The following is a 22146-nucleotide window of genomic DNA, read 5'->3' as shown; positions in this document are numbered from 1 at the left end:
ACTGTATGATGCTAATAATCACAACAAATCATAATAATCATGAATTATATCATTTTATGCACTTAAAACATATGGAAAAAAAGGAGTTGAAAGAGAGTCAAAAGGCAAACCTTAGAATGCATATGCTTCAACACAAAGCTTCATTACACCAAAAAAAGGTTCAAAAAAATCCAAAATACAAAGCATGAATCAATCCAAGTCCTTGTGAACCTTAATCCCCATCGACTTGGCGGTCCCAATAACAGACTTAGAAATGGCCTCGAACGACATATACTGACAATAGGGGTCAGCCTGCTTGACCTTGGCGATCTCATAAACATGTTTCAGAGTAATGGTGGAGGCCACCACATGGCCAGGCCGCCCACTCCCGGACTCAATCCCAGCCGCCTTCTTTAAAAACCAAGTAACCGAGGGCGAACGAACGCTGAGCTCAAACGTATTGTCTTTAAAGACGGTGACAGTGGCGGCGATGGGGGCCTCGGCTTTGTACTTTTGGGTCCGGGCGTTGAAGTCCTTGCAGAATGCCATAAGGTTAACCTTGTATTGACCGACTGCCGGGCCCACCGGCGGCCCGGGACGTGCGCCGCCGGCTGGGATGGTTAGACGGACGGTTGCCGCCACCGGACGCCGTGTTAGGATCTCCTTCAGTGAAGACGCCATGTAATTGGAGATCAAACCCTAAAATCAAATCAAATCAAATCAAAATAGGGTTTCGTTTCGAAATGTTAACTAGCGTGTGTTTATTCTATAGATGGAAGATCTGATTAAAGCAATTGTAAATAGAATAAACATAGTAGATTGGATTGGATTGGATTGGATGATACCTGGGTAAAATAAAAAAGCAGCAGCAGCAGATGACACAATAACTCGATGCTATTTTGAGATTTGGTGAAGATGACCCGTTAGATAATAATTAACATTCACGGGCTTTTATTATTTTATTTTAGCCCACTGGGCTCTTTTCAAACATGAATTATCCATAATTAATGTTGTTTTCTTTTGAAGGGAAACTAGGTTTCATCTAAACTACAATATGCATTTTTGTCTATTTAACCCTTAGCAAGCCAGTTAGTTAGTTAGTTATTCGAGTGAAAAACTTGTTCAACAGTAAGCTTGGTACGGTTACTAAAGCTAAAGATATAATAAGCATGTAATTCATCCTATAGTTAAAATTTGTAATGGTGACCTTCACGAGCCAATAATCCTTGTAGTTAAGCTTCACGTGCCAGTGAACTCGAATCGGGCACATATGTTTTGTGCATTGAACCAAAGGTGTCAAGCTGTTTTTACCGGGACCGTTCACAACTGAAGCTAGATATGGTGAGTTTGCACTGCAAAAGAAGTTAATCCGTTAACATAAATAATCACCTTTTAACCATATACCTAAAATAAATAAATGTTTTGGAAACAAATAGTAGCGATTTACTATAAATCTCTTAAACTTATGTCTCGACTTATTGATTAGAGTTGTGATATATGATACATATAATTAGTTGAATTTACTATGCATCAGGTTAACAATTCCGTATTATATGATATTTCTTTGTAGGTAATGTTTCAAGAATTGTGAGTAAAAAACTTAGAAAACCTATAATTTTAAGCTTTGATACCAGGTGATTTTAAGATATTGTTTATATATGCATTAAAGTGGTTTCAAAATATATTAGTATAATTGCTTTTTATATGGTATAGGTTAGGAAAAGAAAAGTTAAAACCATGTGATTAAAAAATTTGTGCCAAAGCCCAAATGGTAGATGGTTTGGACCTCAGAGGATACTTATGCAACCAAATGCGTCAACCTAAGTTGACTTAGTCCTAAACAATTCATTTATTAAAATAGTAAATGTCATTTGTTGAGTTCACAAAGAGGATTTACGTGGGACTTAAATAAAATATTAGTGGAGTAATAACCAAATAAGCTTTGAACTTTTTTAGTAATATATATCCAATGAGCATTATGAATAATGGGCTATAAGTTAAATAAAAACTTATTGGGCTAAACTGCATAATTATATTTGATGGCAGCGCACTAAATAAAATATTAGTGGAGTGGTTTATATTATTGTGTTTCTTCATAGTAATTTATTAGCAAAGAGCCTAAGACTTTGTTTGTACATTCTAATGTTATTGGTTTAGAATTGTTAATACTAGTGTCACGTTAATATTGTACTTGCTTGTAATCATGTTGTGTAACCTAACTTTATCGGTGTTAATTCGTTACGTTTTAGCTTATGCCTTCATAGTTGTCCAACAACACATCCAATAACTCCTTCCTCTTGTCTCCGTCACGCAACCCCTCCTTATGCCGCTTAACCTTCCTCTCTTCCACCAATATTTTCGTTACAATTTGAATCGCTTTTCCAGTATCCCGATCAAGTTTCCTTCTCAGCCCTTGCAAATTAAACTTAACATCAACGCAAAGAACTCCGAACCAAGTTTAGAATCTGGATTTGTCATGTCACGGGAAAGAATAAGGTTCCTTAGCAAGTTAAACGATACTAGGAACAGAAACTTTGCCACATGAACTAATTTCCCAATATTAATCAAACTGGCTTCTTCATTAATCCAACTTAACATATTATCAACACACCGTCGCCTCACATCGATCACTAGACTCGTTGATCCTTTTAGCGCGCCTCAAACATCTCAACCGAACAAATTTTCCTTATGTTTGCTTCAATGTTATATTTCTTTTGAATTTGAAAATGGATGGGAAGGCACACGTCACGTTTTGTCCTGCAAGGACTTTTATTCATTATTAACGTTCTAGCCTCTAGCTTAATTTTCTAGAATGACAAGTGAATCTTAAAATCTTAATTAGGCGTGTGTTAGTTTTTAGGATCATTTCAACGTGTGTTAGTCTTTATCATTGGTGGACCCTAACATACCCAATGGGTCTGAGTCAAGCGACCCTCTGGATTCTTTTTTTTATTTTACATGTAACGTGTAATATCGTGATCTAACTGACACCAGGTATTATGAACGACACCCTGTGAATGTGTTGTGATAAAAATAATTAATGATGGATGATTGGAGATGAATTTAGAGGTGAAGAACAATGATGTATATTGTGTGGAGTTTTATTATTGATTTGAAAGAAACAATAAATAAATCATTGCATTTCCAGGATATATATTTGTGGAATCACGTGGATATGGATTTTGGATGACCGATTATATGAAAAAGACATCATTGATTTCTTGGAGGTTGAGGAATGAGGAATACTCTTATTTATGGGAGAAAAGAGGTTTAAAAAATTGCCGGTGGGCTGATTTCAAGCAGCTTAGTAGAGGTGCACAAATCGGGTTTTCTAAATACCCGGGTTCGGGTATAGAACCGGGTTCGGGTATGACCGGGTATTGGTAATAGTTGGGTAGGGTTCGGGTCGGGTATCGTCTCTAAAAATCATACCCTATGCATCGGGTTCGGATAGGGTATAGAACCGGGTATTCTAAAACCGGGTATTTGAATACCCTATTATCGAGTATTGAAAAAACTCTATTTACGGGTTTTTTTGGGTTTTTTCCGGTATTTTTTATATAGATTGGATTTTTTTTAAAAGTTTACACTTTTTAGGGGTATTATTCGGGTATTTTTAAGGTATTTTTCGGGTATACATCGGGTATTTGAAATACCCGGTTTCGGGTATTGGAAAACCTCGGTTCCGGGTTCGGGTATTACCGGGTACAAATCGGGTTTTCGGGTATTACCGGGTACAAATCGGGTTCAGCTCGGGTTCGGGTTTTAGTGCCAAAATGCATACCCTATCCATACCCTACGGGTAGTAATTATTGTTCGAACCGTGATAGCACTATGGAAACATTTTTGTTTTCTCATTGCAACAAGTACCTTTTGTTTTGCAGCCACAACGAGTAAGCCCAATTGGATGACATTGACTACATTGGTACATATACTTTTATAGCCGGGTACATTGCTAGATATTGAGTCGACCCCGTGGTTGAATATAAATAACAATTCATGTTAAATAAGTCACTTAACCATGCAATGATTTCCAATACAGTTATGTCCTTCAACCATTAAAGACATTCTTTGAGATTGTTGGTCACATTTTAAACGGGCCAGATTTATAAACTTTTTTATAACAAATGATTTTAAATGGGTCAAACTTATGTTTTTTTACCTGACATGTTTTTACCTTTTTTCTTATGCAACATAGACTTATTGACATGCATTTTGATGTTTTCAGCAGGTTTAGGTAGTTTTAAACTAAGGATTTTTAGTGGATTGTGCAGACATTTCTACTGTAAGTTTTCATATAGCTTTCGAGTGGATTGTAAGTTGTAAACTGTTTTGTGTCTATAGCAAATACTTAGGGTTGTAGTCATGTGTGTTTAGGATTAACATGGGCATAGGATGTAAGAAAGGCGGTTCTTATGTATGTTTGCATGTAGGGTGTATTTTTTGGTTTTGTTTTGTTTCTTTTTTCCTTTTTGGTTTTTATTAAGCATGTTTACTTTGTATTAACATGTGCTGCTATTGTGTCTTAGTTATTAGTTTACGTTTTCTACAGATTGTTTTTGTTTGTTTCCTTAGGTTAGTTGTGTGGTTATGGTTGTGCTCTAAAAGCATGACTTATAAACTGTGACATTCGTCAATTTCGGGTCTCGTTTGTATTCGTTTTTGTATTCGTTTATCTTGTAAACCGACCCATTTTGTAAACCAAAGCTTATGTTACATTTTTAAAGGATTGTTATTATAAATTCTTAAATAGTTACATTTTAAACCTTGAACTTTAATTGTTTACTTTTTGCAACAATTATTTTATTTAAAGATCTTCAAGACAACCATTCTAAATCCAAGATTTTATTGTCATTTAGGCCTTGCTCGTTAAACTTCATCCATCCGGTTATTCATCTTTTACCGATCAAGTTTTATATTTGAACGTGAGTAACTTCATACCCCGTTTTCTATCTTTTATTTTGGGGGTGACATTTCATCTTATCTAAACTAAATGTTTTATACTTGGGTCTTAAACCACAAACGTTGTTGTATACTTTACTTGAATAATTGCTCGATTTGGTGTTCTATACTTATTTGCCTATGTGTTTATCGCTTTTGGATGGTGGAACTATAAATCCTAGACCATTTGGCAACCCCTCATGGCAAGGTGTCGTTAACGTAATGCAATTAACGATAACTATAAAATCCTAAATTATTTGGCAACCCCTTATAGTTGGGTGTCGCTAACTTGTTAGCGATAACTATTTATCCAAGTTTATAGCTATTATTTATGGTTTTGTATACTAGTTTTGTGGCTTTTCATACTATATATCTATTGTTCAAACTTATGAATTGCTCACCAACCTTTGTGTTGATAAACTTTATTTTATGAAATGTTACAGGTTTGCATCTAGGTTGATTTTGGAGTTCGGTGAAGAAAATGTCACAAATACCGTTAGGATATTAGCAAAAATGAACAATATTTGATTTGCTATATTTTGTTGTATTTGACTTATGAATATTTGGTTATGTGACATTTTCGATGTTGTGAAATGAAATGAGTTTGTTAAATATTGTCTCTTTAAATAGTGTCATGCGCTTATGAGCAATCGTTGCACCCCGGCATGTTCCGCCGCCTTTGGTCGGGGTGTGACATAAACAATCGTTGATGTTTAGTTTGATATTGCTATCAGTGATTACGGATTTCGAATCGATTGTTTTTCATCATCGTACACTATGCTCAGTATGTGTACTTCATCGTATTAATTTTCAACTGTTTTCGCTAATTGAAGGTTTTATTAGGTTTGCACCAAGTTCTGTTTTTGGGTGCAACTCAAGAATAAGTTAACGATCACTTGGTGTCACAACTATAGGCGTGGTTAGGCGGATTTACATGGCATACTCTTTTAAGTCTTAATAAGGTAATAACATGAAATGTCAAACCCGTAAATATTATTGTAACAAATTATCTTTCATTTTTTATATATATAATTTTGATGCTAATTTATATACTAAGTCGTAATGTTTATTTAGATTTGGGGGTTGCTGTTCGATTTGATGGACTTGAGTTATAAAGATTCGATTATTATGTGTTGAGTTTTATTTTTATATATGTAGGAGTTTACTGGAACAATTGGTGCCTACAGATTGTACAACTAGATTCGAACAAATTTTAAATTTGTTTGCATACAATTGTAAACTTGTAATTTATACAAGCTATGTGTTGGATACCCTCGACGCAATGCGCCGGCCATCCACTAGTTATATATATTAAAAGGAAGATTTAGTTCTACTCACAAAGTTCCTATTCGTTTTCCTGTACAAGGACACAACCACAACCACTAATGTCTTTTAGTTTTTATTACTCAACATTTAGTTTATTGGTATTTGTTATTTGTATATTCCTTTTGCAATATCAAATGGTTTCTATTTCGTTTATTTTACTTTATATTTTTTTAACTAATTATAATATTTTAAAACTATATTTTTGAACCTTCAATTTGGACGAGTGTCATTTTTACATATTTTATTTGTTGGTTAAATGATTGTCTTAAAGTTTGCTTTCATATTTTTTATAATTCGTCTTTATAATGACTGAAACTTTTTCATGATTACAAGTATCACGTCGTCACATGGGGTTTTATCAGTGTTTCGATGTTTGATACCGCACACTTAAAGTATGGTTTTTTTGCTTATCAATATATGTTTACGAATTAGTGTCTGTACCGCTGATACCAATTGAAATCGCTTCGGCTTGCAGCTTTAACGTGCCGGGTTTTTGGTTCTACATATGATACTTTATGTATTTTATCATTGCTAATTCTGTAAACCGACACCGATTGAATTCACATGCATTCATGGTTTAATGTTTTTACATATTTTTATTGTCCGGTTTAACAATCCCGTTGCGAAGCACGGGTCCTAAATACTAGTTTCTTTTAAATTGTAAACACACCCACTCCATGTATATGCACTTCTTTGACATGTTTTTTTTCAAACCAGAGAGGCAAAGATAACAAAATATAAAAGTAAACACTATCTTATGAAACATGAACATGGTAGCTAAGATCTCAAGATACAACAATTTCTCACTAAATAAAACAAAAATATGATGATAAATAACACACCTACCACTTCTAGAATCAATGAAATACACAACTCCAAACCAAAACATAGCATGTTTGTTGTTACCTACTAAAGATCCACCATAACATATTACTCAAAGAATTCCCATCATCATGTCCAGTCAATTTCCTAATCTTTTTAAGAGCATTCTCCTTGTCATAAACTCCTTCCAATGCATACACAAACCCTTTCCACCCTTCTCCAACCCCTTCTCTTTTCAAAGAAGGTAAAGCCCATTCAACTAGCTGCTTCGCATACTCGTGATCCGAAAACAACACCTCAGAAACCGGCAATATCGGCAGCAACTGAATCCCTAATCGAAATTCCTTTTGCTCCGCAGGTGCAAACCATAACACACTCTCTCTTTTATTCTGCCAAAGAATTCCCACCACTCGGTTCGTCCGTGTGAACTCAGCACCATAAAGTGTACTACCTTCTTTTACATGCCACCATGTTTGCGCGGCACGAATCTCCAACGACGTAAGCAAAGACCCCAACGCAACAAGACGTGGATCGTCATAAGCTAGCCCCATCAAAGCAGCTGCATAATACGCGTTCACAGCTTCACTCGTACTCTCTTGATTCCTCCCATCTTCAAATTCATTCAATCCAGCAGCCCATGAATGCAACTTCCACAAATCAAACATCCTCAAACGCGTATACTTCAAATCCGAACCTTTCCCCAATGTCATGAAATCCAACATTAACGAGTACGCCTGAGGTCTATACTTTTCCCCCCAAGCAGGATCTATTTTAGCAAGAACCGCGATTCCATAAAGAAAGTAACCGATATGAAAGTGATGATCATTAAAAATCCCAAATCCGAAATCACCCATTCTATCATTAGACCCTTGTCTAGTTATAATCCCACCCCATGTCTTATCATACAAAAAACCATTACCAACAAAAGTCCCATCTAACCAAGGCTCAATTGTATCCTTCAAATACTGTCTAACTTTCGGGATCACATCAACGTATTCAACTTCTTCGGCTATCAACGCCAATCTAGCCGTCCTCGCCACTAACTTCCCATAAAAATACGACGAATTAGTCGACATATTACTCGAATCCAACCCCTTCACATCTTCCACAAGCGCCTTAACAATTTCAGGATACGAATCCTTCTCAACCCCTTTAATCGAATGCCACGTTACCTTAACCGGATCGGTTTTCAGCTTCCATGAGCTCCCAACAACACCAACAAGCTCACCATCAACACTTTGGTACTTAAATTCATCAAGAATCTTAACTGATGAATCTTTAACCAATTTCAAATGCAGAGGATTTGCCAACATTAACAAATCCCCTAAACCTCTACTCTTCCATCTATACTCAATACTAAACGATTCACGAAACAACGCGTGACCCGAAACCGGATAACAAGAACTAAACTTATCAAGAACCTGTTCCATACCCGAATTCGGGTTAGGCAACAAAGCAAGGCGAATCACGCCACGAAACGTTTCAGATACGATCGTGGACGCCTTTCGGGTTAACCCAATAGGCGTAGACGAGTACAAAATCCAAACTTGATTATTACTAAGGAAAATCTTGTACTTGGTTTTTAAACCATTGGGTACGAAATTAATAATATTGTGACCAGTTAAAATGATTAAAGGGACATTTTGTAACACCTGACACGTTAAATATGGACTGCCTCTGACTAGAAAGAATCTTAAAAAAGGTTTAAAGTCCAAAGTGAGGCTGAGGTCACTAAAGGACGAAACGGTATGGTTCCGGTTTGGTTTCGGGTTTTGGGAAATGGATATGTTGATATCGGGGGTGAAGATTTGATTGGTGAAGGACGAGTTGGAGAATAGTGAAGGGTAAGAGAGAGAAAGTGTGGAGTGAGAGGATTTGATGGTGTACGGATGGATGTATTCGTGTTGGGTGCCGTTTTCGATGATGAGGTTAGTGAAGAATGTGTTGGTGGGTAGTGGTGATGAGATGAGGTTAGGTGAGAAGAAGGTTGAAGGGTCTGGGAGGACGGTGGAGTGGCCGTCCGGGAAGGTGGTGGTGGTGGTGGTGGCTGGATCTATGGAAAGAAGTAATGAGGATAGTAATAATAATATTATTATTATTATTAACATTTTGGTGTTAAGAGAGGAAAGGAGCAGGAGGTTGTCCTTTTATGGAAGGGAGATCTTGAATAATTCTTGATAATGCCGTTGTAATAATATTTATAGAAAAAGTGTTAGTGGTGGCGGCCAATTCGGGTTTGTAACTTCATTTTTAAATAAAGACTATATTGCCGTTCAAAATAAATAAAGGCTGTATTACTTTAATTTAATAAGGAATCTTTAAGATCTTTTGACATTGGAATATTTATTTTTCATATGTGTATTGGTTTATTTAATCTAAGCTATTATTTTTTAGTTGATGTTAGTTTCAAGTAACGAATTAGTTGATAATGATCTCACATTTATCATGTTTTTCTGGAACCCTACATCCATTGTTGGAATCGGTTGATGATGCTCAAATGGTAGTGGTATGTTAGTGGTGAGTTGGTTGGTGCTGGTGACAGTGTTTAGGTTGAGTTTTCCGTAAAAAAAATGTGACCTTTCGGCCAAAAACGTTTTTCCGGTAACATGTAGGTAACGGCGTTAAAATTCTGTTAGCATCGGACCGATAGGAACAAATACGTTAATAGATGGGACCGTTAGTAGCCAATTCGTTAGTTAAGACTAACAACGATCATAAAATAATAGCTGGAATTAACAAAACTAATGACTCTTAAATAAAACAATACATGAATAATGAATTTGAATAGCGTAATCCATTATTCCCCTTGATTTAGAATTCTAATTTTGTGTTTTAATTTTTTATCAATATAAGGGATCGTATGATGTACGAAAACTTGGTTTTGAATTATTCAAGAGCCTTATATTCTTGTTTTTCAATGATAACAAAAGTATTAAATATATACGAGTCAGACAAAAAAAAAAATTGGCCTAATTGTGCAGCCACCAAACTACAACCAAAACAAAAACAAAACAAAAAAACAATTTAAGGACAAAAGGACCTATATCATATGAAATTCGCTCGTCTCTTCGTTCCAAGCTGATTTATGTCTTAGCTTTACGGCAAAGGGAAAGGCTTAGCTAATCATCGCAACACAGGTTCACTGATCTAGATATGTGCTTTATCCATAGGAATCCAAGAGTCGCGTATTCAGTTTCTTTCTTTCTTGTTTTTTTTAAGTATTTTATCTACTTTTAGTTTTTAACTATAAACACCTAGCCTAGTTATAAATTTTACTTTTTCTAAATGAGATTTGAACACAATATGAGATAATAGAAAATGTTGTAATGAATAGGACGATATCACAAATCTAAACTTGTTTGCAAAATCATGAAAACTACATCGTCTTAATTAAAATTGTCTTCGCTCAATTGAATTCACTTCCATGTTGATGTGCAAGTTCAGTATGCATGTAAGAATCTTTATAAATTTGCAAGTTGTCGTTCACGCAATTAAATCATTTTGGTGACAATTGTTAATCATCTGGAGTAAGGTAGATGACTAGAAGCCTAGAATTATTCATGAAATCACAAGTATGCATTAACAACTAAAAATAATTTGGGCAATTGTTTATCTAATGTGCGTAAGGGTATAAAGGCGGAATTTTTTTAATGAATTAGCAAGTAGTGATTTGTAACGTAATAAACTCAATACTATAAGAGTACGAAAATCACAAACACCCATGAGTGGGTATGACGGCCACAGTCTTCAGGAAATCACAAGTGGGCAATTACAATGTATTAATTTACAACCTAACTTAATGGTAGCAAGTGTTTATTCATTTTTAGTAGTGGTACGGTGGCTGTAATTCTGAATGCAGTCATATGTAGCCATTTACAACATAAATTAAAAATGGTGGCAATTGTTTATTCATTTATCAATATAGTGGTCATTGTTTAGTTTCATTTTATTTTTTTAGTGCAATAACACTTCATTCATTTTACATATACGTCTAATTAGCCGTCAAATCGGATTTTTACCATTATTCTCACAATCACATTTCATCTTCAATGCTTTTATATCCATTCTCCTCACAAACATACCCATTTATTCACACATTATACTGGTGGTGCCCACAATCCCCTTACTGTGTTACCTTTCACGGCGTGCGCTTTTAGACGTGCAGACATGCTTCAACCGCCGCTTGCATGATGTGTTGCCTCCACATCATCTGCATTTGCCTTATGTGAGATACTTAGAGCATGTTTGGGTGAGTTTGAAAACTGCTTATTACCTTGTTAGTTTTTGCAAAAGTCATTTTAAAAATAAGGATTTTGGGCTTTTAAAAAACTGTTTTTAAACCATTTTTAAAAATTAAAATAAAAATATTTTTTGTCATTGTCAAACACCATTTAACGTATTAGATTTTTTAAAAAGCTAATAATGTGTTTCCAAACTTAATCTCAATCATTCTATTCGTTTACTATTTACTTTACATAGGTTAGATCATTTAGGATTTAGTTTAGTTTTATCTTCGTTAAATCAACTTATTCTTCGTTTTTCCTTCCTTCGTATTAGTAATTTGTTGTACTATGTATTTAAATATTTATTCTTCATTTTTGTCGATAGTACATAATGTTAGCCATAATTTGGTTTGATCCGGTCCAACGAGCCTACTGTGGATCGGTATCTTGGGGACCAAGTCGAGCACATTACTTGGGCTACAAGCTATTTAATTAATTGTTTAAACATGTTTTTACTAAGGGCATGTGTAATGGGCGAGAAGTGAGGGCGACGGGGGCGATTTGGTGGTGGTGGTGTGGGGTGGGGGACACCGCCCCCCGGGCGATATTGGGGCGATAAGGGGCGGGGGCGGGAGGGTTTGTCGCCGAAAGGGGTAATAATAATAATATTATTATATTATTATGTGTTATATATATATATATATGTTATTACTATTTGTAGTCCCTCCACTACGCATAGCCTAATTAGTATTTGAGTATGATAATGAGTTTTTATTTTAGTCTAATTAGGTTTTCATGTTTAAAATAGTATGTATATCCGAACTCATGGGTTATATCATTATGCATTGTAATTTTTCGAGCTAATGAGAATTACAAAGATCGAGCTTATGATCTAAATTTTGTTTTTGTGTTTATTGATCCTGGTCACCAAACTTCACATAACACAATTGATCTATAAGTTCAATTAAGGGAGAAAGCTTTTGAACACACGACCGGTTGATGATATATTGACGCAAAGCGGTATTTGATCATCAATAGTTGTTCAAATGTTGAAATAAAGAAAACAAGTCACGCATCTACCTATACTAATAAAAGAAAATAATTCTGGACACATGGCATTATAAGGTTAACTCTCACTATCAAATTCCCTCCAAAATCACTTTCTATGGATAGAAAAGAAAAAAAAATTCTTAGTTCCAAATATAGTATTAATCTCTATTGATTAAATTATTAATGCAATAAATTATATTATAAACATATTTAATATAAAAAATATTAATATAATAATTATGTGCCATAAATATATTTTATTTAAGATTGAAATGCGTATATAAAAAAGTTTATGTTAAAAAAATACATTAACATTTAATTTTTTGAGACATCTTTATATTAAAGAAAGCTATAATAAACTTTTTTTTTTATGTTTAAACAAATATTTAGTCTTAAAAATCATAGACAAATCTTTCATTTTTTATATTCATTATAAGACTATTATGATAGTTGAACAACGGTATGTTTATAAGGACAACATGAAAGCTGTTTAAAAAGGAAAATCTGGTGTCTTTTTTGTCTATAACCGGGTATGAAACGTATAACATTTTTGTGAAAGAATTTTGCTACATCTTTCACATCGAAAGGCCTCATTGTTTTAAATGTTGTTTCCAGTGGCATTGCTTCATTATTGTATACACGATAGTAGAACAACTCATTCTTGATTTAAAATTCAAATATTTTGATGATATAAAACTACTATATTTGTAATACATATTTTTATATAATATAAAGAGACTTAATTATATTTTTGTTATTTGTATTAAATTATTTATAGTAATTTATACATTAATTTATCCCGTGTAATACACGGGTTTCTAAAGCTAGTACGCTATAAACAAAAAACTGGTAATGTAATGAGAGAGTGGGCCTTATCAAAATAATCATATACATAACAAATAGGATTTAAAATATTTAGTTTGATGGTACTAAAGAGAATGCTAAAAAATCGTCATAGGGATTTAGTGGGTAAATTTTTAAACAGTAAGGTGGGAAATGATTAGTGGGTAAGTTCAACAACTCCCACAATCATGAGCTAATCTTTGGTGACCAAAGTAAAGATGGGAAGTGGTTAAAATTCCATGAATGCTGGTTTGGTTAAATATCTAAATTTATCCTTACGACCATATTCTAATAATCTTACATGATGTTTCTAAGGTTTTGTAACCCATTGACACAAGCAAAATGTCTAGAAAATTATATATCGGGTTGAAAACACACACAAGACTTTATGAACATATAAAAGGTTCTTCAATCTCTTACACTAATTACACAAATCTAGATAGCCCTTAAACAGGTTATAGCATCTTATTAAATTAAAAATTAATCTCACCAAATATTGATATAAAAATCCTATAAAATAGGGATATGTCAAAAATTAGTATCCGATTTTTATTTTAAAAAAGATATTAGTTATAACTAAAAACAATTTTATTGTAAAAAAAGCAAACGGGTCATGGTCTCACCAAACCCAAATAGCTTTTAAACTGGGTTATAATATCTCATTTATCTGTGAAATCCTTATATCATCAAATCGTAAGTACATTATTAACTTTCTTACAATAAATAAAATTAAAATACAATAAAATAAAATATAAGCATTATAAACGAATAATGTAAAAAAAAAACTCATAATACGGGTAATAAAAACTAGTTGTTTAAATATATAATAGATCATATCCTGAAAAAAAACTTTGTTTGAAGTATTCAAGAACCTTAGATTCTTGTTTTTTGTCACCCACAAAAACACGGCCTAGGAGTATGACACATATATTGGTACCATATTTGTAAATAAATCAGAGTTTGCGTTAATTTGCGGAAGACTTATAAAACTTTAAGGATCAAAAGTGTAACTTTCATATATATATACATATATATTCAAAAGACGGGATTATAAAATACCCGTTTAAGTTGTTAACAAAACATTATAATTACAAACCACCTATTTTAATATGTTAAGTGTTTTACAAAATAAATCCGAGCCATCGGATTAAAGTATAGCACTTCGACGTTCCAAGCGCTAATCTTGTTCACCTGCAAAATGTAAGAAAATATGTCAGCAACGAATACTGGTGAACACGCTGACGCAAAAATATTTTTCTTTTTACTTTATCACCCCTCGAGACTACGCCTGTCTCGGCCCATCGTGACTTAGGAATAACAAAGTCAAACAACACATTATAAACTCGAGCCTCTACTCTAGGTCACCTCAGCAAACACCGCAGCGTTCAACTTAGTTAAGTACCCGTAAATATACACATAAGGTCGTACTCCCTGCAGGAGAGCGTCCTACGACCAAGGGTGGTGCGACGTGCCCACCGCGTAGTACCACATATGTAAGGATTCAGACACACGTATACCACGGCCTGAGGGCTAGGTTTATACCCTTATTTATAACGGTTTTAGGAACACATAGTTCCTTGTAAACAAATTTCATATAACATGTTTGACTCATTTGAAAACAAGTTTATAAAAGTTTGGGGGCGTATTCACCTTGTCGCTTTGGGATCGGCTTCACTCACTGTCCGAGGGTATTTCCCTTATTTATCTCGCACCTATAGTACGAGTATAAACATTTGTTAGTCAGACATACAATTCGGCTTAAGACCTTTAGTCTTATTTTATATCTCAACCTCGATAAACCTTTAGTTCATTTTCTTTTACTTGAAAACTTTTAGTTTAAAAGTAATTATAAACCTTTAGTTTATATAAAAACCCGACGTTTCTTCTTCTCTAAGAAACGTATTATTTTTCTTTTATTATTTAAGAATACTCTTTTATCTATTAAATAATATTTTCATAACAAAAAGTATACATATATACTTACACACATATTTACGCATTTAACAATATTCATTCTTTCATTCATTTCTTTGCTATGTTTTATTTTCATTTCTTTTATCAAGGTATTGAGTATAACCTCGACTTAAGGCTTAAGCCTTTTAATATAATATTATATTATATTGATTTGTCGTTACGCCTAACCTTATTGGCGTATTGGAAACCCTAGGAACTCGAGCAGCACTTCAACACCGCTTCACTTTCTCGACACTCTAAACGACGAACACCAATCTTCAAAAATTGATGACCCGCCTTTCGAGAACAAACACCCTCTTGGTCGTATGTGGATGGAGGGTGGCACGAATTTTGAGGAAACGTTGGTACACAAACGAGGATTCGGGGCACGCTTATCGAGGCAGATCGTTAATATAATTGTCGGGATCTAGTGAGATGTTAGAGAGAGAGAGTTGAGAGCTGATGTTGGTGTGCAGAAATGAGATGCCCTTGGTCGCTATTTATAGACGAAAAATTGGATCCCATCGCGGTACGCGATGGGTCCCTCGGCTGACTTATCGCGTATCGCGATACAGGTCTGTTGAGTCACATGGTAGTTCTGCCACGTGGCGACACGTGGCAGCTGATACGCCACATGGCGACACGTGGCAGCAGTGTTGCCACGTGGCGACACGTGGCAGCAGGTGATGCCACCGTGTGCCACGTGGCACACGTGTCACGCTGTGTCAGAAGCACTATCGCGGTACGCGATGGGCTTATCCTTTTGTCCATCGGCCATCGCGTAGCGATAGGACAAGAAATTTAGAATTTTCATTTTAAACCCTAAGGTTTGGAATTTGGCATTTTCAATCCTTTAACTTTGGAAAATTGACATTTTGAACTCGAAATTTTCTCGATGTTACATTTTTAAACAACCAACAACAAAAGTATTAAATGTACGTGGGTCGGAAAAACAAACGGTCTAAATGTACTGCTGCCAAACTAAAAACCAAAACAAAAAAAAATTTCAAAGGACAGAATGTCACACGAAATCTGCTCAATGATCCCAAGACATATCACCGATCTCAATATGTGCTTTATCCATAGGAAGCCAATAGTCGAGCACTCATTCATTTTCGTTTATTATTCTAACTACTTTTAGATTTTAACTATAAACTCCATGACTAATTTTAATTTCACTTTGTATTCTTATGTGCAATCTATACTCAATACGACAGAACATGTATAGAATGTTAGGAGTAAATAGGATAATATCATACATTCATATATCTAAACTTGTTTGTAAAATTGTTAGAAACTACATTGTTTTGATTGAAATAGTCTTAGTTCAATTAAAATCACTTTCATGTTGATGCGCATGTTTAGTGTGCGTGTAAGAATCTTCATGAATTCACATGCTGCCATTCACACAATTAAATTATTTAGATTACAATTTTGTAATTATCCAGAGTAAGGGTAGACGGCTAGAACTATTCACGAAAACACAAATATGAATTATCAACTAAATTTAATAGTACTGAAAAGAATGTTAAGAAACGTCATTGGTATTTACTATTTAGTGATCGGTTGTGAAGAAGATATGGGAAATGGTTAGTGGGGGTAAGTTTTAAACAGTAAAAGATATGAAATGATTAGTGGATAAGATCAACAATTCACGCAACAAGCATGGGCTAACCTTGCAATACTTCAAATGAATAGTGAAAAACATTTTTGCTCGAAAAAATCATATTTTTTGTTGGAAAACTCAATCTGAACACCACCACCACTAACTGACTCAACACCAACCAATTGCCATCGCCACTTGATCACCACCAATTGACTCCGGCGGTGGTTTTATGGTTCCGGCGACCTTAATAATTGAGGATTTTACTCGAAAAAAAATGTTCATGAAGGTCTGATTTAACGCTACAAAGAGGTTTCAGTCCAAAAGATTGATTTTCCAGCGAAAAATGTGATTTTTCAGGCCAAAAACGTTTTTCCGGCGACCTGCAACTAACGACGTTAAGGTTCTGTTAGTCGCGGACCGTTGTGACCAAATACACCTTTAGTTGGGACCGCTACCAGCCAAGTGTGAAGTTAAGACTATTATTTGCTAATAAGGCATAGTTGGAATTATTTAAAACCAATTTTCCTTATTTCTTTTACAAAAATAAATGTGACACTCCTTATTTTTATAATATAACATTTGACCATAATTTAATTTTAATAATAATAAAACTTTCATATTCAAATTGTGTTGGTAAAGTCCACTCAAATGTTTTTAGATCAATAAGTCAATAAAAATAAATTTAAGATTAGCAATGACAATACCTAGTTATCGTGATTAAAGTGTAAACGAATGAACTTAAAGGGACTAGTTGCGTCATTTATTGTAAGTAAAAATTCTTGATGAGTATTGCAAGGTTAGCCCATGCTTGTGTGAATTGTTGATCTTATCCACTAATCATTTCATATCTTTTACTGTTTAAAACTTACCCCCACTAACCATTTCCTATATCTACTTCACAACCGATCACTAAATAGTAAATACCAATGACGTTTCTTAACATTCTTTTCAGTACTATTAAATTTAGTTGATAATTCATATTTGTGATTTCGTGAATATTTCTAGCCGTCTACCCTTACTCAGGATGATTACAAAGTTGTAATCTAAATAATTTAATTGTGATTTTTTCGAGCAAAAATTTAATAGTACTGAAAATTTAATTGTGATCTAAATAATTTAATTGTGATTTTTTCCAACGAAAAATATGATTTTTTCGAGCAAAAATGTTTTTCCGACGACCTGCAACTAACGGCGTTAGGTTCTGTTAGCCGTGGACCGTTGTAAACAAATGCACCTTTAGTTGGACCGCTACCAGCCAAGTATGAAGCTGGGACTGTTATTTACCAATAGGACATAGTTTGAATTATTTAAAACCAATTTTCCAAGAAATAAATAGTAAAAGTCCAACTTTCTCATGTTATCATCGCCTTCCTTTTCCAAAAACTAAAATTTCAAGGTGGGGTTGATTAATAAGAAAGCTTCACACTTAATTCACATTACCTAGACTAGATCTAGATGTTGGTGGGGTTGTTTAACAATTAAAGTTGATAGCCTGTTTTTGTGGTCATTTTGTCCACACGCCTGTATGAAAGTACATCAAGGTAACAAACAAGGTGGTCGTTTTGTACATTCTTACCAGTCACAATAATCATTTTTTCGCAATGTATCCTTAACAAGACATTCAATCATTAGACATGTGTTTATTACCTTTTCTTTTAAACCTTATATATGGTCTAGTGGTACAAAATATCGCTTAAATCTTTGTCTTTTCAATGGGTAAGGGTTCAAGTCTCGTCCTTATAAAAAATGCGTGTAATTTAGGGGTAGAGTTAGACTTGTCATTTTGAAAAACATAATTAAGACTTCGTACTATTTAGTATTAGAAAATTGAAATCCTTACAAAAAACAATATGCATTATGTTTAAAGTTCGTTATATGTTTATATGTTTTATGTCTAAATTATTTATGACTTCATCCATTTTTATACTGGTCTAACCCCTCCGCAAGTGTATCGTTAAATCTGGCATTTATTCATTAAACTTGTAGTTTTTACTTTTTCACTCTAATTTTAGTTTTTACTTTTTACCGTTATGTTTGAGCTTCATTAAAAGTTTCAATTCTTACCTTCATGTATGAGTTTGAATTTGATCAAGAAGTCTAGCCCTCGCCCTTTGCTGGACTAACAATGTTCTTGTTAAACCGAGGTTATAACTTAATACAAAATACAAGCTAGCGTGTTCTTCTTGCGGCTCAAGTCACAACTTAAAATAAAATACAAGCACTAAAGCATGGTGGTTGTCACCCTAGTTAGTTTGTTATATTTTCTTCAATTTTTTTAAAAAAAAGTAACTTAGGAGCATGAATCATTTTTTATATAATGTTTGGTATGCAAGAATGACATGTGGAATGGAAATAATGTTACCGCCTGCCGGCCGCCACCACCCACAACCACCATCACCACTAACCGCCGCCACCCGCCATCGCCACCACCACCAACCACCACCACCTCGTTAGTCATTACCATTTTTATTTTATTCCTCCGTCTTTTCCTATTTAACAAACGACACAAAGTAATGATTCATTCAATTCCGGCATGGTAACCAAATATCTCAATAGAATGCTAACGATCTATACCTTTCCATTGTCTATTTCATTAATTACATCATCCATTCAATTCCCTCGTTCATTTCATTACCCTATATGAAAAGCCCCTTAATGTCAAACTATAAATTTGAAAATTTTCATTTGGAAAATTAGTCATTTGAACTTTGAAACTCCCTGGAAAATGATTTATAGTACTTTTCATACCGCCTTCGTCCTTTCTAATGCTTAGCGTCTTCATATTCAAAGCACAATGTAACATAAAGGAATAACTTGTTTAAACTAATCACTTAACTTTTGGACTGCTATAATCATCTAAGTGTCGAGACAATAGTAATTAACTAATAATGATACATGTGGATTATATTAATATGGGGTCCAAGTCCAACTAACAAGATCTAGAACCTTATGGCCAAAACCTATACCCTACTTTAATAATCGGATTTCAGGATCATACTCATTCTTATTCGAACAATAAACTTGCGATCCTAATCCATATAACATCAACGTTACACATATGAACATTATCTACAACTTTGAATTTTAAACACACACCCGAAATTGCTTAACACATACATGTTGATTTCTCCTTTTCGATCCAGTTGTCCAAAGTTCACAACTTAGGAACAATTTCAAATTGAGATAGTTGAATTACTGAATTACAAGTGTAGACGATTGATAGGAGAATGAAACCTAATCATCTAGAAATCAATAAGATGACGATTAGGGGTTTACATTTGTCATGTTACATGTGGAAAATCTTCAATTGTTGTTCTAGACTATGATGGTTAATAAAGATGGAGATTAGAATCCCCTTACGTAGTCAAAGATTGATTTGTCTTTGGAAATTGAATATGATTCGAGAAAACAAGTCTAAATGGAGATTCACCCGGAAATCCATACCACAAAGAGTAAGTGGGTGGGAAGTGAAAAAAAAAGATGAGTGTGTGATTTGACGTAAGTTTGATTCTTTTATTATATAGTATAGATATAAATATGAATACAAATATTTATTTTATACTATTTTTTCTAATAATAAAACTCATTAAAAATAAGGTATTTATAAATTAGAATATAATGATATAATTTATTAAAATAAGCTTATAGGCCCAAACACCTTAACCCTTTTAACCATATAGTGCTGTTGCCTGTTGGTGGACTTGGTCGCTAGTAGGGTCCGTCATCGGCAAAAGTGCGAAATATTTTTCTTTATTTAATTTCCATAGGAAAACGTCAACCATTCATGGGTGTCTATTCCGCAGTTGACAATACCCAAATTCCCAATACATTTTGCCGTCTGTAATTTATTAAAATGGACCGCCTGAGAGCTGAATTAAAGCATACAAATTGCAAACATTTAAAACACCAACATGGATATTTTGGAACCATTTTTGTTACCAAAGCTGATTCAATTCTATAATTTCGACTTTCGAAACACTTTGTTATGGGGAGATCATTTTTTTCAAGATACGGCATGCAGATTGGATATATAAGCCACCTAAAAGAATAAAAGAATCCTGTTGTGTCCTGTCACCTTTGATAATTGGAGAGAGCGAGTCTCCATAAAACTCATATTGGGGATACATTGACCAATGAAGAAACACAAATCCACCCCTCAAGGTCTAACACGTTAGTCCGAGGGTAATGGTTAAGTATTTCCCACGATGGGCTATAAGAAGGAACATGAGATCTCACCCCTCCTGGGTAAGATGGATGTTCTCTTCGGTTTTGGAACTAACGAAGCCGCATCTCGATCTTCTTCTCCGTTTGCTTGAGACCTGCCATGGAAAGACGGGGGGGGGGGGGGGAGTGGAGGTGACTGCTAAGAGTAAACTCTTTTTTACAGACACAAAAATATGGGTGGTGGCCATGAGAGTCCAAAGGAGGATCCTTTCAAATGAGATATGAAGGTCCTTATATAGGAGACTCAATGACAACCATCATGAACCCTAACCTTAATGGGCCAAGCCCGGTTAGGGGTTACCTCCACAACCCCCGGCCCATTGGGCCTAGTTAGTAACCAAATAATAACATAACAAATATAACATCTTATGTAATAAGTAAATGGTCGTACCGGGGGTTCGGGACCCTACCTCTACAACCAATACTAAAACCCTACCCAATTTAAGATAGCCTGAAATCTGGTGGCACCATTTTAGGCCAAACCCCATTTGTAAATATTTTTGAAACTGAACCAGACAATTAGCTGGTCACTTTACGGGTCCACTGGTCGATAGGGGCGGCCCATTGCAAGAGAAAGGGGGCAACCTCCCTCCATAAAAGATATAATATACTCTTTATAATCCCAATCACCCCCTAATTAACTTTCGAAACCAACCCTATTAAATTTTAAAACCATGTAACCGACATTTAAGAAAAATCCAAATTAGAAACTTATTAGTTTTAAGATAAAAAAAGAATATTAATAATTAACCACACTTAAATACTAATCTAATTATATTTATATGCAACATTAATTAAGCCCAATGTTTAGATATTTTTATCGTTTTATAATAATACACATGCTTATAACATAGTTTTAAATATTTGAAACTAAAGCGACCATTCAAGCGAAACAAAGTGAAGGTGTGGGCCGATTGTTGGAATTAATCGTTAAGTTTTAATACTTTAAGGGGTTGATTTGAAAGTTATTATAATTATTATTAAGTTACGTAATAATATTTTGAGTTTAAGTTTAATTGTTTTGAATAAGGATATGGATAAGCACATGTTATGTTTATCTATAAGTCTAGTATTTGAGTTTGTTTAAGAGAAGGTCAAAGTTTTAGTATTTAGATAGGTTATTTGGTTCTTGTTTTTCATTCATTGAATAATAAAATATATCGTTCTTTTGTGTTCTGC

The 22146-nt window shown here is 34.3% G+C and overlaps 2 protein-coding genes across 2 annotated transcripts; both read right to left on the bottom strand.

Annotated features, from left to right (window-relative positions):
- Positions 1–93: 93 nt before the first annotated feature.
- On the bottom strand, positions 94–911 carry LOC143545140 (uncharacterized). The gene is made up of 2 exons (XM_077037076.1): positions 825–911; positions 94–678 (listed from the first exon to the last, which is right to left on the bottom strand). The coding sequence occupies exon 2, from the start codon at positions 658–660 to the stop codon at positions 190–192; it is 471 nt and encodes a 156-aa protein (XP_076893191.1). The 5' UTR covers positions 661–678; positions 825–911; the 3' UTR covers positions 94–189.
- A 6117-nt stretch (positions 912–7028) lies between these two features.
- On the bottom strand, positions 7029–9349 carry LOC143545163 (glucan endo-1,3-beta-D-glucosidase-like). The gene has a single exon (XM_077037095.1). It carries the CDS (start codon positions 9174–9176, stop codon positions 7149–7151), a length of 2028 nt encoding a protein of 675 aa, XP_076893210.1. The 5' UTR covers positions 9177–9349; the 3' UTR covers positions 7029–7148.
- Positions 9350–22146: the final 12797 nt, after the last annotated feature.

Source organism: Bidens hawaiensis, unplaced genomic scaffold, assembly GCF_021521415.1.
Source record: "Bidens hawaiensis isolate Kalapana, Puna unplaced genomic scaffold, B.hawaiensis_p1.1 tig00013865_1, whole genome shotgun sequence".
Lineage (NCBI taxonomy): Eukaryota > Viridiplantae > Streptophyta > Magnoliopsida > Asterales > Asteraceae > Bidens > Bidens hawaiensis.
This window is presented reverse-complemented; position numbering and strand designations above follow the sequence as displayed.

Excerpts from the sequence above, each read along its gene's own strand:
- LOC143545140 (XM_077037076.1), bottom strand. The coding sequence starts at position 660 with ATGGCGTCTTCACTGAAGGAGATCCTAACACGGCGTCCGGTGGCGGCA.
- LOC143545163 (XM_077037095.1), bottom strand. The coding sequence starts at position 9,176 with ATGTTAATAATAATAATAATATTATTATTACTATCCTCATTACTTCTT.